A 16,232-nucleotide genomic window follows, 5' to 3' on the forward strand; every position below is an offset into this window, starting at 1 on the left:
AAAAAGCGAAGTGATGATACAGTGGGAAACACCCCCACCCAACTCCACCTCCAAAAAGTCTCTGTGGTGCGTAGGGGGACTCTATTGGGAGCTCGAAATCATGACGCGTCACATACCAAATTGTGACAAATTTACCGGATTTGACACCAGGTGGACGGGCCACCTTTACTTAACTCGGAAAAGGGACATGTATCATGTATATATGTTCGATAAATAAGAGGAAAAATGTTTCCTGTTGGGAGTTCGCCTTTAGGCACAATTATCCTTTTATAATTTATTAAAAAGAAATGAAAATTCTTGACAGCAGTTTTAGATAAAAATCCTGGCATCACTCTAGATAGGATGAGCTAACGATGACCTCTGATGTAACTGACTTTACGAGAGAGAAGTGCTGCCTTTTACTTTCTAGATCGGGCTTCGCTGACGGAGACCAGTGCGTGTGACATATGGACAAGTTCTTCTAACCTGACATCATGAGAAGAGAAACAAAAAGTGACACTGCCTTTTGAAGGTCTTTCTCATGCTAAACCACGTATTGAGTCTTGAAGACCAGACTTTTCACAGGGACAGAACAGGGGTGTTCGGAGGCTTTGAATTACTCCCCAGCCTGTTGCTCGCCGCTTACCCTTCTCCGGGTGTTGTGCCCAGTCTGGGAGGAGAGCTGCGTGTGCTTGGGCTCAGGCTGTGGCAAGGGGAGAGAGCAGCCGGGGGTATCTGCCCTCTGCCTTGGCCTCTTGGGCTGTGAAGTGGGGAAGCAGAGACACGAAAGTGCAGCCTGAGTGGGCCTTGAGCAAACTCACACCCTGTCTTCTGGAACGATAGTCAGTCATGTCACAATAAATTAGTTCTTGCACTGAAGAAAGCAGAACCCAGGGCAGCCTTGAAGCGGTTCTGTGGCCTTGTGCATGTAGCAGGTACATACAGCTTCTGTCCTCTGACCTTTTGAAATCCCTGCTGGGGCTTCGGGCGAGGGTCATCTGTAGGCTCCTGCACCATCCAGGGGCTGGTGAATCCCAGCTCTTAACACAGGTCAGTCCAGAGTCCCACTAAGAGTTTCCCCTCTTTAGCTGGCTGAAAGAGGGAAGAGCGACCACAAATTGATAAGGTCCTTAGGAGCGGTAGGTCAGGAAAGGTCCAGGTTGGAATTACGGTGTGAATGAACCTGTGTGAATGGTGGTGCTTGAGAGCTGGGCAGTGAGGTCTGTGCCGCTTAGGGACAGACTCTTGGGACATCTGTCAGCTGCAAAAGAGATTGCCCCAGCAGTTAAAGACTCTACTGGTGTGAGGGACCCCATTAACCCTTCCCTGTCTTTGGCTGCAGTCTGAGCCTCCTCTGGTACCGATGCTAACGACCCCAGCCTCAGCCAGCATGGTGAGCTCACGCTAGACGACATGACCAGGAGGGACCCCTCATGTATCTTGTCTCCTTTCCTTCAGCCTCTGGTTCTGGATACTTAACCTTGGGGGTGAAAAAACCACAGCTGATTGCACTGAAGGAATTAAGCTTAAGGAGTTCCTTGGAGTCCAGATGTTCCCTGAAGGAACCCCAATTGTGACAAACCCCCTAAAGTACCCCAGTTTCAGTGGGTTGTATATTTTTTGGATGGTATGAAGAGGCCACCAAAAGAAAAATAGAATCCCAGACCAGAAGTCTGAGAGACTCTCAGGAAAAAAAAATCAAGTAAAGCGTCTTAAAGGACAGTTAGAAAAACACTGGACAGTGGCTGAGGCAGAACATGGCTTCCCTTTTGCCTAAAAGGGTGAAATCTGGCAAGGGCGCACTGGAGTGCGACTGGAATGCGGAGTGCCCGAGGGACGAGTGTTCGAGTGCTCGTGTGCGGTGCATCCAGCTGCACCAGCCAGCAGGTGAAGGGCCCGTGAAGGGGGTGCAAGGGCTGGGATGCGGGTGGGGATGGCGGGCAGGCAGAATGGCTGTGTCCACACTTGGGGCACCCATGAACGTGTGTGCGTGGCTGTGAACCTAGGGAGGGGGGTGGGTGCTTTTACCAGCGACCGTACGCCTCTACCAGACAGAGCACAGGAGGGGACGTGGGTGCCTGCGCTTGTGTCTCACGCGGGGTGCTGCGTGCGGGTGCTGCTGAGGGCAGCACCTTGTCCGCGGCAGTCTGTGTCGGTGTCCTCTGTGCGTGTGTCTCGTGTCTGTGTGTCTCTGGGATTTGTGCTCAGCTTTGCTGCTGGGTCAGCCTGCAAAGGGGAAAGCGGCAGCCGCATCCCCCCCACAGACCCCAGGTGTCGGGCAGGAGGGTCCTGGGCTGGGGCTGCTGGAGGAGGCGGCTGCTTCTGACAGCCCTTAACAGTGCTGTAGCCAGCAGCATCTGGTCAAGTTGGGAAGCGTACCCAGATTAAAGGTATATAATCTTTATGTGAGGAGGGACTGATCCCTTGCTAATGTGCCCGTAGTGTTCAGTTTGTAAGCAAACTTCTAGACCATTATGGGGGCACACAAACAAGACTAGTGCTAGTAAATCCTCGGGTTAATTGGAACAAGTGGATTGGAAAAGAGAAGTTTATAAAACATTAGAAGAATAATAAGAGTTGTACATGGCTGAAACTGAAGGTCTAATGATCCAAATTTGTAGTTTCAGGGATGAAAAGAGAGGTTTAGCAGAATATGTACAAGACCTTTTCCTGTAACAGATCACTTCCAGCTATCAAATATGTAAACAGTGTTGGCTATAAAGCGGGAGGGGAACTGAAAGAAACAGACCAAGGCTGAGCTTGCTACTTTTTGAACTTTCAACACTGTGAGGAGTTAGGTAGAAAGTAAAATGCACAGTTGCAAAGGAATAGCCTCAACTTGCAGAGATTTAAGCCTGATAAAGATGAGTAGTAGGACTGAGTAGTACAGAGGAAATTGGTGAATTATGGGGGAACATCACTCAGCGAATAATGTACCCGGTGGAAATGTGAGTCTCCTGTGGCTGCTGTCATTAGAAAAATACACACAATCCTGCCTGCATGCGAGGGGTGGCTGGGCAGGACAACCCCCGGTCAACCAGTATGATTGCCAGTGGTACAAGAGGTCCATGTGTCCAAGGATGCTCAGATAAATCCCTGATTCAAAGGGGTATATGTTTTTTTTACTTTCTCCTCCCTTGAGGAGCTGGAACCCTTCTGGGGATCATTAAAAGATTCTGCCTTTAAGAGCAACCATATGGGCCCAAGGGACAGGCCAGGTGACATATTCTGTGCTGCCCGACATGGTGTTCCCCCCTCCCACCCTGAAGTTAGGCGCTAAAGGCAGCAGGCTCCGTGGTGAAGCAGGCTCAGTGCAGGGGAAGGGGCTGAGACAACGTTCAGACCCTACTTCCACCACAGAGCCAGAGTTCAGGCTCGTTCACTGGAGAAGCAGGAACTTTGCTTTAAATGTTTTGGTTCACACAGAATACGCTCTGAATGAACCACTCCACCACCACTGGCTGAGACATTTAAGGATGAAGAAGGTGGGGTCAATCAGCTGACATCAAGACAACCCCCAGCCCCATAACAACTGCTGGGGAGGTGGGGTTGCTCCAGCTCCTGCGATGCACCCAGGCATTTCACCCTAGGAGATGTTCCCAAGAAGGCAGTGGAGGAGAGGTGGAGGAGACTCTCCTGTTGCTCAAAAAATGTCTCTCCCACCCCAGTCTCAGGCTATAGTTTGCTTCGTCACTTCCACTACAACTACTCAGGAGGCTGGAAGGACCTGCGGTGAACCTGGCCCGAGTAATGTATTTAGCTCCGTGCAAACTGCGAGCAAAGTGGCTTTGAGAGACAAGAACAACAGCAGCTCCTCCTGCCCTTGCCCGTGTGCCCACTCAGCAGCCCACTCCAGCAGACGGGGGAGGGCTGCAGCTATGCGACGGGGTCGATCTGCTCCAAATTTTAGGTTGGCTTCCTCCAACTTTTCCTGGTGCGTACATTTTTCAGTTATTTGTCTGTTCTCCATGTATTTCGAATGGGATGAAAGCAATGAATTGCTCTAGTGAAGTCACTGAGCTAATGATGACATCACTGAAATGCTGCTGTATCTAAAGATGCGACTGGTACTGGAAAAGGAAGGTTGAAGCGCTGTAAGATGTGATTTCCCTTTTTTAATAGAATGCATCAGCAGGGGCTGTCACTCTGCTGCTCCATGTCCTCTCCTATAGCCAGAGCAACAAACTGCCTCTGCTCTGACCTGATCTAAATTGTAATTTGGATTATTTCCATGGCAGCATCTGGTGCTGTGACTGGGATTCCCGCATCCATGCTGCAGCTGGTTGTCAGCATTCAGTGCTGGGGCACAGGGAGCCCACAGGTGGGAAGCTAGGGATCAGGGTCTGCTGCAGCACCGCGGCCTTCAGAGCATCAGGGGGCTGCTCGTGGGTGTAACCTGTGTGTTTGGGAATGTGTAGGAGGCAGAGCACTTCAAGGCTGGAGCGATGAAGATGTAGAGTGGGAGTAAAAGGGATGAAGATGAGCTTGTGTCCAAACTGAAAGGAGGATGGGAGGGGTTGGGATGCAATTTTTTGGATCCAGAAATCTGGATTGGTCCAAGGAGATGTCATCTGCCTTAGGCTGCTTAGGTGAGTGAATGCGATGCAAACAGCCTGCAGAGATGTGCCTCTGTGCTTGTCTTTAGCACGCACCGCCACATCACTGCGGAGAAGGCATACCCTCTAAAATCCTGCAGTGGGGGAGGGAGCCTGACAGACTGCTGTGATTCACAGAACCACAGAATCACAGGATGGTAGGGGTTGGAAGGGACCTCTGGGGATCATCTGGTCCAACCCCCCTGCCAAAGCAGGTTCACCCAGAGCAGGCTCCACAGGACCTTCTCCAGGCGGGTTTTGAATATCTCCAGAGAAGGAGACTCCACAACCTCCCTGGGCAGCCTGTTCCAGTGCTCCGTCACCCTCAGAGGGAAGAAGTTCTTCCTCGTGTTCAGACAGAACTTCCTATGCTGCAGTTTGTGCCCATTACCCCTTGTCCTGTTGCTGGGCCTTCTCCTGGGCTCTGTGTCATCGGGCTTCTATTAAAAGGAGTATTTCTGTTTCTGGGCTGTCCTGTCCCACTCAGTGGGTAAGGGTAAGGTGAGCTTTTCAGGTCTCTGTGTGGTGCCCAGGAGTCACGACAATGACCCAAGAGCTCAACTGCAAACAACGTTTTACTTGGAATTCAGTGGAATTACAAAAGATGGTAACTTTGCAGCTTCATAACATTGCTTAGCACAGTGGGGTTAGACCAGATTTTGCTTGGCAAAGCTCATAACAACATAAAGTCTGGTTTTAAAAAACCCCAAAATATAGCAGATTGACAAACTTACAACATTACCCTTATGTGCCTAGAAAGTCGGAGATAGAGAAAGAGAGGGAAACAAAAGGAAAGAGAAGAGAAAAGATATCACCGCCCTTGGATCTGGCGGCAGCCTCTGCCGGTGGTCGGGGTCCTCCGGTGCTGGGTGCGCACCAAGGAGCTTGCCCACTCTCCTTTGCATTCATTTCAAGGTCACGCAAAGCTGGGTGCTCGGTTGCTTCCCACAAATCAAGCGCACCCGCTTACAGTCACTTCGCAGGTTTCTACAGTTAAAAATGTGAGTCCCGCCTGTTGGCCATACCCTCCTCACTAGGACTGGTTAGTTCCCTCCTCACGTCGCTTTAAAGCTACCGTGCATTAACATGCACTAGGCGTGCTCCGTGAGGAACGGTCTTTGCTTGGGCGGGGGTCTCCAGCTCAGCGGGGTGTGATTTTTAGCAATATAATGAGGGTAGTTCAACTAAGGATACATAAATTCTCAGTTCTTCTGCCAAGTTTGCAATGTAGATGAAACATCCTAATGAACCGTCCTTCTCAAGGTCCAGTTGCTCCAGCGTGACCCTGGTTAAAGATGCCCAGCGTTTGTTCTTCTGGCAGGAGGTGATCAGCGCAAAGACCTCCTGGGCTGAGCGAGTCTGTAACCACGAGATGCTCCTTCTCTGGAACACTGGCTGCTGTTCAACAGCAAGGAATCTTCAACACTTCGGGTACCTGTCGTCCCTCTTTGGGGGAGGGGTACTGCTGTGCTTCCCAAAAGCTCTCCAAATGAGTCGGTGGGTGTGGGGGGGGGTACTTGGTGGTCTCACTCTCCCCCCCCCCCAAGGCTGGTCGCTGCCTTGCACAGGCGCTGAACTCCCTTGCCTACATGACATCTCTGAGGGAGTGAGGTGGGCTGCGCAGGCTGGCACCCTGCCTCCGCCGGGTTGCGCTCGCTCGGCTGCCGCAGTCCCATATCGCGACAGGGAAGCTCCCACAGCACAATGCCCGGTTTAGGAGTTTGCTTAATTCACGCGTCTCCGCCTCGGCTTCTCCAGACAGATGTTTGCGACTCCAGCCTGGGGCTCTACATGGGCATGTCCACAATTTAGCTAATGATGAGAATTTAAAAATCTCACGTTGTGTTTGTTTGTCTTCATTTCTCCTGAATGGCCGATGTGAGCATGTCTCCTCCACAAGCCCCTTTTCCTCTTTCTGTGCTGTGCTACCTGGACAACGGGTAGCCGGAGGATTCCAGATTATCTGGCAATGCTGAATTTCTAAGGGTAACTCAAACATTTCTGTGCAATCAGGGCTCAAAGGCTTAGTCCTGTAAATCTGGTTAATGCTGGTACTACTTTTATGCTACTGATACTGAATCAATAAAACCATACTGAACTGCCTGCCTGAAACTGTCTCCTAAAGCAATACAGCATCTATTCTGTCTTACAAATAACAGGGGTCTGCAACAACACAGAGGAAGTGGAAAAAAAAGACAGATGACAAAAAAACGAGGCTATTTAAGCTAAGGGACTACTATGTCAAGCAAGTTTCAGAAGGCTGCACTCCTACCTTCTCCCTAAGCCTCCTATGCATATTGGCTGTCCCTGGTGTATTCAGTACTTTTGTCTTGCAAAGGGAGGTTAGGATGGAGCATGAGGTTGTAGGTAGGAGAATTAGCGCAATACCTGTAATGCAAAGTACATAAATGTTCAAACTGAAGTTTGGGGACAAAGCTGGGCTGACTACGGAAGGGGTCTTGGGAGCTGGGAGGGCCTGGATCAGTTCTGGATCTCCCTCGGTAATGTGTGATTGCCTTTGCTGTCCTAGTGTTTATGTCCTGAGCGAAAAAAAATAAGGGGAGGTTCCAAACTGAAGCTTTTGGTGAGCAGGAATTACAGTGCCTGAGGTCCTGCGCTCTGAACACCCTCATTCTCCCGGGGCAGCCGGCGATTCTTTCTCAAACTCTCTATTTCAGAGCACTTCCCTCTGGCCAGATAAGTAATAAGGGCTGGAAGGGTGTCTTCACCTCTGGTCTGGAGCCACGGTCTCTGTCTGAGGCTGCTTCCAGCAATTCCCAGTACACCTCTTCCTTGGGATGAAGGCAGCGTTGTACAGCGGGTCATATGAACCGTGTTAATTAATTTTTATAGCACGCCATAACCCCCCAGATAGCATCCAAACCTCTGCAAGTCAGACCCAGCCGTGTTTTCTCCCTGCTCCAGGTCTGTCTGTGTGGGGTTTGGCTTGTGCTGGGCTGTGCCCAGCCCCATGGTGCCTTGCTCTGAGAGGGACCCGGGGGTGCAAGCCCCCAGGCTCTGCAGCGCTGCGCAGCTCGCCCTATCCCTTCCCTCCACGCGTGTACGTGCGGGGTCACCCAGGCTGGCCGCTGGCAGGGAACGAGCCACCAGAGCGGGGGGCTCTGCAGTGACCCCCTCCTCCTCATGCCCTGCCTGCCATGGGGTTTTGCCCGGGGCCTGAAGATCTCTCCATCTCCCTGCGGCGGTGGGGATGACATCCGGCAGTGGGAAGGTGCACACGCAAGGATCCTACAACTCAGGTCCCCTCTCCATCCTCCTGGTCTCCTGGTAGCAACCGCAGCACGTAGCCACCTAGGAGTAAGGGGAGACTAAAAGAAGGAGAAACCCCACAAAACCCAGGGTGAAACCCTGCGGGGGGCATCACACAGCGCCAGATGTCTTCCCCTGGTCCCTGCTCCTGACCGTGCTGGGCAGGTCCTGGCACAGGCCTGGTCTCGGAGCCTGGGAAATCCCGTCAGCAGCGCGGCGTCCCCCCAGGCACCCCACGCCAGGCACCCCACGGGCAGCACCGAGCTGCCGCCAAGTGACCTCAGCAACGCCCGCGGTGGAAAACCCACGGTGGCTGAGGCCGTGCCGCTGCTGCCTGTTCAGGTCACCGGGCTTCGGGAGGTGTTTTTCGCCTTTCCATACCCAAACCCCCCCCACCCGCAGCCCCCAAACACCCCGCGCGGGCCGTGGGTCCGGCCGGGAAGCAGGGGGGCCCGCTGGCAGGGCGCTCACCTCCCGCCGTGGGCGCTCGCCCGTGGGGAGCATCGCTCCCGCACCCCGGCCTCCCGCTCGGGAGACGGGCAGAGCCCCCCGGGGCCCGGAGAGGTGGAACAGAGCCGGCGGAGGGGCAGGTGGGTCCGGGAGTCTCGGGGGGGTCCCCCCGCCGCCCCCTCCTCCGACCTCGACGAGGAGAGAGGCGGCGGCCCCGCCCCGGGTAGGGGCGCCCGTCGGGGCAGCCCCCCCGCCCGCCCCCGGGGCTGCGCGACCCCTCCCGCCCTCCCCTCCCGGGCCCATATAGCCGCGGGGGGCCGGGGCGGCCGGCCCCGCTGGCCCCGACGGCGCCGGGCGGCTGTGGGCAGCGTGCGGCGGCTCCCGCGCCTCCTTCTCCCCCCAGCCCCCCATCTCCGCCCCGGCAGCACCCGGGTGTCCGCCCCGCCGCTTCCCGCAGCTCCCTCCCTCCCTCCCTCCCTCCCGGCCCGGCATGGCTCGGTCCCTGGCCGGCGAGTCCATCCCCGGAGACGCGCTCGGGATGAGCCCCGCCGGCCTCGCCGCCTACTACCCCTCTTTCCTCCCTCCTGCCCAGTACTTCGAGGCGGCCCCCGACTTCTTCCAGCCCCTGAAGCCCCTGGGCGGGCTGGTCCCCGCCTCCCCGCCTCTGCCCCCCTTCACCTTCAGCAGGGTCTCCCCTTTCCTCGGCCAGCCGCCCCCCCTGCCCGCCGAGCCCTTCCCCGGCCTCCCCCTGCCCCTCTACGCCGAGCCGCCGGCTCCCTTCCCCCCGAGGGAGGGTTCTCCCCGCGGGCGGGGGGCCCCGGGCTCGCCCCCGCCGCCCTGCCCGAGCCCCCCGCGCAGGGCTGCCCGCAGCCCGGGGGCCGGCGGGGCGGCGGGGCAGAGCTGCGGGTACCGCTTCACCGAGGAGGAGCTCAACGCGGTGCTGTACGGGGCCCTGCGGAGCAGCCAGCCGGCCGGCAGCCTCCACGCCATCTCGGGGCTCCGGGTGCCCCCCGCCAGCCCGGGTAAGGGGGTCTCCCGCGTCCGCGAAAGGTTGGGGGGGGGGGTGGCAACGGTCCCCTAAAAGGTGCAGGCGGCAGCCGGGCTCACGGGGCATCGCCGGGGGCACGTCGGGTTTCCCTTCCCCGCGGGGTTTTCTCGCCTTACGAGCCCGCACCGGGGCAGAGGCGGGGGGCGACCCGCTCCCCCCGCCCTGCCGGCACCGGGCTGAGGAAGGAAGGGGTCTGTCCTCCTTCCGCAGGCTCTGCGGACTCGTCCTCCGCCCCGCTGCTCGACAGGGACTCGCTGCAGCTGCCCGACGGGCTCTCGGTGCTGCGGGTGGCCTACGGGGACGTGTCTCAGCTCGGGGTCTTCTGCACGGACCCCATCCCCAAAGGAGTCCGCTTCGGCCCTTTCGAAGGCAAGGTGGTCAACACCAGCGAGATCAAGACTTACGACGACAACTCGCTGATGTGGGAGGTAGCGGAGGCACCGCCGGGCTCCCCCCCCCCGCCCCGAACCCCCGAAACGGGGGCCGGGGCGAGAGGCTTTCGGCCGCCCCTCTCCCGTAGCTTGCAAGGAGGGGGCTCGGCCCGGTGCGGCTGGTGGGATCGGTGGGACGTGTGGTGCGGGAAGGGCCTGATCCCGTTCTCCCCGCCCTCCAGATCTTCGAATACGGCCGCCTGAGCCACTTCATCGACGGGAAGGGCGCCTCGGGCAACTGGATGGCCCTGGTGAACTGCGCCAGGTTCCCCGAGGAGCAGAATTTGACGGCTATCCAGTGCCAGGGGCAGATCTTCTACGAGACCTGCAAGGAAATCCTACCGAAGCAGGAGCTGCTGGTGTGGTACGGCGATTGCTACGTGCAGTTCCTGGGCATCCCCATCAGCCTGAAGGGCATGCCGGAGGGGAAGAGACCGCCGCAGCACCCCGAAGGTGAGCCTGCCGGCGACCCCCCGGGGGGCTCTGCCCCCTGTTCCCACGGACCTGCGTCTGCCTGGGATTAGGTTGGCGTTAAACCAGGGAAAGGAACGCGGGCATCGCCTTTTTCGCTGCCGTGTTTTGCTTTAAACGGTCCCGGTGGTCACCTGCCGCGGGGATGCCCCGGGGTCCCGCGGGGAGCGGGGGGAGCCCCCCATCCCCCGCAGCCTGCAGCACCCCAAAGCAACAGCGGAGCCCCGGGGTCGCACCGGGGGCTGCTGCCAGCTCGGAGCAAGAGGCAAAGCCCTCCCTGCCCCGCAGCTCCCGTTTCCTCGGGGAGGGGGGGGGAATGAAAGGGCGCATCTGGCGATGGTAAAACATCTGGCGGGGCTGGGCTGAGCTTGCCTAGGCTCCGCAGCGCCGTTCTCCGGGGAGGGGGGGCCCGGTTTGGGAGGAGAGGGGGCTTTTTGGGGGGCGTTCCTGTTTCGGTCCTGGGTTATCCCGCGGCTGCAAGCCCTTGGTTTGGCGGTATTTTTCGTGCACTGACGCTCCCGGTAAACGGGGCGGGATGAAGTCGTGCCGACCCGAGAACGCTGCTGTCGCTCGCAGGAGGAGCGCCAAGCGCGCTTACTCCGGGGGTAAGGTGCTTGTAACTTCTGCTTGTAACGCGCAGAAAGTGCGGCGTTCTTCTCCGCAAGGCTTGCTTCTGGGGCAAACGGGTGCGGGGCGGGCTGGGGCGGGTGCGGGGCAGGCCGTGAGGGGCGGGAGCGTTTGGCGGGGAGAGCGGGCCGGGAAATGGTTGTGGCTGTTGTCTCCAGCTGCCTGCTTCACCTGGCTGGTAAACTGTTCATTTCATTTGAAAGCTTCGGCCAAAGCTACATTTATTAAAGGCAGAGAAGGATGTGTAAACGTTTTAAACTTTCCTGTGTTGTTCCTAAATTAAGCCGTTAAGAACAGCTTGAAATACAAAAGAGAACCAAATAAAAGCGGTTTTGTTCGATAGTATTTTGAAAACCGTAGAAAAGATGTGCGCATTTATTTTTATTTTTGGGATGGGAGGTAAAATTTACAGGCGATCTTGATAATAAATGCCTGGCAAGGTTTCTGCGTGGGCAGGCGCTTTGATGGGGGACTCGGCGTTGGTTTTTCACATATTCGCTCGCTGTTTGTGGTGGCAGAAGGATGAAATCCTGCCTCTGCTGAAGTCGGCAGCTAAACCCGATAATTTTTTATCGGGCTGTGGGCTCTAGTTTGTTCCCCTCCGTTACGAAGGCGAGCGGAGCAGTGCGAACGTGTGAGAGAGCCGGCGTGCATTTTGTTAATTATATTGACAGCATCCATTTACCGTCATTACCCTCCTGGTGACTTAAAAATTCCCCGTTGGGTACCAGCCCTGACAAGGGAGCAAGATTTGAGATGCGCCCCTTTTGCTGTGGTGTAACGGGGAGCTGGCACTTTCCCTTCTGCCGTACAGAAGCCGGGGAGAGCTTTAAGTGCGAGCGCTGCGGGAAGGTTTTTGCCTACAAGTACTACCGGGACAAGCACCTCAAGTACACTCGCTGCGTGGACCAGGGGGACCGCAAATTTCCTTGTCACCTTTGTAACCGATCCTTTGAAAAAAGAGACAGGCTGAGGATCCATATTCTGCACGTCCACGAAAAGCACAGACCGCACAAGGTGAGCCTGCTCCTGGGTCTCTCTGCAGTTACTGGCTCCTCTGGGGGGACTAACTAAGGAGCCTTTTTTTTTTGGCTGAGGTAAGATGGTGATGTTGTTCCCCTTCCTCCAGTTTTCCTGGCAGTTCCCTGACAGGACCGCTCTGCCCAGACAGGAAGAGTTTGGCTTGTGCAGCAGAGCTTAGTTGAAGAAATTGAGTAGATTTATACGGGGAAAATAAACGCCCACAGCCTCAGTGAGGTTTTGAAAAGAAACAGTATTTCTCCTGGGCTTTTTGGATGTTTGCATGTGCGTTTTGCTATGTTTCTTACACAGTGGGTGTCTAAATAGTGTTTGAAGGTGCTCCACATGTCCAGGATCACCAGAGATGATGTTCCACTTTCCTCACTCCCCCCTTTCAGTCTGAGAACTGACAGACATCTGTGGCCGTTGGACAGAATAGGAGTTAAAAAAATTTTACATTCAATGTGGAGCAGATTTTCAATTGATGGTGGCAAATCCTTGCTGAGATACTTGCTGGATCCCCACTAAACACCTCCCTGTAGCACCAGTTTTCTCCAGGAGCATTGGGGGTGGACTTTTCCTAAAGACTTGGGAAAGGCAAGTTCCCATGCTTGAAATTGCACAATTAAATCAGTCCTGAAAATCCTCCAAATACCTCTTTTATAGATTGTCCTGGAATAATCAGATTTTTTTCAGGAAAAGCTTTTATAACTAAATCAGCAATATTACAATGTCAGAATATCACATTGATGTAGCAACAGATGAAAAATATAATTCTGTTAAATATGAGGTGTTAAATATCGTGTAATTCCTCCTTCTTTCTCTTTTCCCCTTTCCTTTTTCCTTTCCCCTTCCCTTTCCTTTCCCATTTATTTTGGAATGCGTACAAAAGAAATACTTCAGAATAGCAGGAAGATAAACTTGTTTTGAATATATTGCATTTATATGAGAACAGATCAACTCAAAAAGCTAAGTGGAAAATCTGTCAGTAAAAAACAAATTAACTTCTTTCAAGATCAGTCACAGCTTAGCTTATTTTGAATTTAGGAAAGATAATTTCTTTCAAATTATTGTAGGAGGAAAATGATTTGGGGACTCATACAAATTGCACTGAATCAGTGCAAGTCTCTCAAATGACTTCAGCCCCCTCTGAATTGCGTTTTGTCCTTTCACTGCTGGCCGCAGAGTGCACGCCACGCGCGAAGACGGCAGGTCCTTGGGTCGGAGGACAAAGTGCTGCTCGTCTCACTCCTCTGAGGAGAGGCACTGCTGACAGACCAAGCTGTAGGCTAAGTGCCGTGATTAACTCATCATTTCTGAAAAAAGGTTACGATTTTAATAAGTCCCCTTAATTATGATGGGTTTTTTTTAGGAAGTTTATCTTATTCGTTGAGCAAAAATTCAGAATAGCGACTAGAGCTTCAGTTGCATTTTGAAGAAAAAAATGATTATACAGAAATTTTCAGGTTTTGATTACTGAAAGTCAGTATTTTCTGTTATGTTCAGAAGGACATATTTTAATTAAACATTTTTAATGATGCACACAAAAAGCTTTAAAATTTTGGATGATTTCCCTTTATTAAAAGAAAACCTGTTCTTAAAACTAAAGTTCTGACTATTTCAAATTGTTACTGCTTGAGTTACTACTGTGTTTGTAGATACATAAATGTATGTGTATAGATAAATATATATACATAAATCTATGTAAGAAAATACATGTGCACGTCATGCACATACCTGATTTTTCTTTTTAGCTATGCTGTTGTTCAACTTTAGCCCTTTTTTTCCGCAGTGCTCAGTGTGTGGTAAGAGCTTTTCTCAGTCCTCCAGCCTGAACAAACACATGAGGGTTCACTCTGGGGAGCGCCCGTACAAATGTGTCTACTGCAACAAGGTAAGGCAAAGCCCCGTCCCGTCCCTCCATCTGTCCTCTGCTGCACTCAGCGTCACACTGTGCCTGGGGGGAGCACGGCTCTTCCCATGCTCTGTTTTCATTTTTTTAAAAATTTTTCTGTTTCAAGAAAATGCCTTCTATTTAAGTTGATAACCAGATAAGTGAAGATGTATTCTGGGCACAGCCGGCAGTTGAAGTGACAGGGCTGGCTGAGACTGAAGAACCAGGGTCTGGTCTCTATCTGATATGGAATTCGTGTTTTGTTCCAGCTCAGAGAGCTGCTGCGGGGATAAGGTCTAGGAAAGCTTGAGAGCATTTCAAATACCATCCAAGAATCATAGAATCATAGGTTGGAAATGACCGCTAAGATCATCGAGTCCAACCATCCACCCAACACCACCACGCCTGCTAAACCATATCCCGAAGTGCCACATCTACACATTTTTTAAACACCTCCAGGCATGGTGACTCAGCCACCTCCCTGGGCAGCCTGTTCCAATGTCTGACCTCTCTTTCAGTAAAGACGTTTTTCCTAATATCCAATCTGAACCTCCCCTGATGCACCTTGAGGCCATTGCATCTCTTCCTATCGCTAGTTACCTGGGAGAAGAGACCAACACCTGCCTCACTACAGCCTCCTTTCAGGTAGTTGTAGAGAGCAAGAAGGTCCCCCCTCAGCCTCCTCTTCTCCAGACTAAACAGCCCCAGTTCCCTCATAAGACTTGTTCTCCAGACCCCTCACCAGCCTCGTTGCCCTTCTCTGGGCACGCTCCAGCACCTCAATGTCCTTCTTGTAGTGAGGGGCCCAAAGCTGAACACAGTACTCGAGGTGCGGCCTCACCGGTGCCGAGTACAGGGGCTTGACCACCTCGCTACTCTACAAGGCACACTTTGTAGAGCAGGGAGCACACTCCCTTCTCTACTGCTATAGTAGCCCCACTCTCTGTGCTACTGCTTACAAGGCACACAGCTGGATCCAATACTCCCCTTTTTCATCAGATAGGTAGGTTTTGCTATTACTAACGCTGCTTTTGGATTTATTTGGCCCATAAGCTGAACCTGTATGGTATGGCTTTGTTCATGCGTACCTTAAAGTAACAGGGCAATTGGTGTCCAGCTGGGCATGGGAGTTTCATTCAAAAAAAACATGAATAGAGACATACAGCACTGATCAAAAACGTGCTCAGCCATTGCTACCCTTCACAGCAGGGATGACTGAAAGTGTCTCTCCTGGGAAAAGAAAAATCAGGGAAAACATGGGCTGTTTTGCAACGTTCCTGCTCAAGTCTTGGTGGGAGGCAGCAGTTTTCTCCCCAAGTGCAGGAGGAGTCTTTGTGAGGCAAAGTGCAATTGTGCACCTTTTGCTACTCATGAGGGGGAAAAACAGCCTGGAATGCCTGTTTGAAGGAAGAGCAGAGTATGATGGAGGGAAAAAATGAAACCCGTGAAGATGGGTGCTGGATGGACTGCGTGGATGAAGTCTGGCAGCTGAATGCCAAGCCAGTGTATCTAAACATGAAAGGGTTTAACTCTGAAGATGAACATCCATTATGTCTCCCAAACATAAAGGAGCTGCAAAGCTAATTAGGACGGTATTGACTTCTTATCCTTTGACATGTAGAAGATATTTACTGGTGTCTCTGGTCAGAAATCTTTCTCTGAGCTTCATCTAACTCCATGGACTCAGCCATATCTGTATAGCTGAGTGCAATAGCTGTTGGCTTCTGGAGTTTTTGTTTTTTCTACAGTTACCTGAAGATGTGACCTTATTTTCAGGGTACAGTGCTGCTGGTGGGGTCTGGGTTAGCTGAATGTGGAGATTACATACATTAAAACAGACTATTTTCAACTCCTTCTCCCCACTTTCTGATCCCTGCCCGTTCAGGCATTCACGGCGTCCAGCATCCTGCGCACTCACATCCGCCAGCACTCGGGGGAGAAGCCCTTCAAGTGCAAGCACTGCGGCAAAGCCTTCGCCTCGCACGCAGCCCACGACAGCCATGTGCGCCGCACGCACAGCAAGGAGAAGGGCTGCGCTTGCTCGGTGTGCGGCCAGCACTTCCCAGAACAGGAGGATTACCAGTTCCACATGAAGATCCACGCCGCTCATTAGCCAGGAGCCCTGTGGACACGTCCCCAGACCACCGATAGACCGTGTGCAAGTGTTTGTGCGTGGCTGTGTGCATGTTGCAGGAGGTGGCATTTACTCTCACAGCGACTCTTTGGGTACATCCGATCTCTGGACCCTAGGCGTATTTCTTTCCGAGTGCAGGGAACGGGAGTTTCTCATCCGGGTACCCTGACGTCACACTGGGGTGAGGTCCCACATGCGCTACCCCACCTTTCCCTTCCTCCCATACCCAAGTTTCCACAAAAGGGAAACACAGGCAGGAGAGAACCTTGCCTCCCATGACATTTTTTTGCACAAATATGACTATGAGCAGTGT

General features: G+C 53.4%; 1 protein-coding gene across 1 annotated transcript; it reads left to right on the forward strand.

The window, feature by feature from the left end:
* The first annotated feature begins 8,784 nt into the window (after nucleotides 1-8,784).
* On the forward strand, nucleotides 8,785-15,898 carry PRDM14 (PR/SET domain 14). Its single transcript, XM_075415251.1, has 7 exons — nucleotides 8,785-9,010; nucleotides 9,110-9,319; nucleotides 9,352-9,770; nucleotides 9,956-10,226; nucleotides 11,686-11,888; nucleotides 13,684-13,785; nucleotides 15,671-15,898. Exons 1-7 carry the CDS (start codon nucleotides 8,785-8,787, stop codon nucleotides 15,896-15,898), a joined length of 1,659 nt encoding a protein of 552 aa, XP_075271366.1.
* Nucleotides 15,899-16,232: the final 334 nt, after the last annotated feature.

The sequence above is a fragment of the Opisthocomus hoazin genome, chromosome 3, assembly GCF_030867145.1.
Source record: "Opisthocomus hoazin isolate bOpiHoa1 chromosome 3, bOpiHoa1.hap1, whole genome shotgun sequence".
In the NCBI taxonomy this organism is placed as follows: Eukaryota; Metazoa; Chordata; class Aves; order Opisthocomiformes; family Opisthocomidae; genus Opisthocomus; species Opisthocomus hoazin.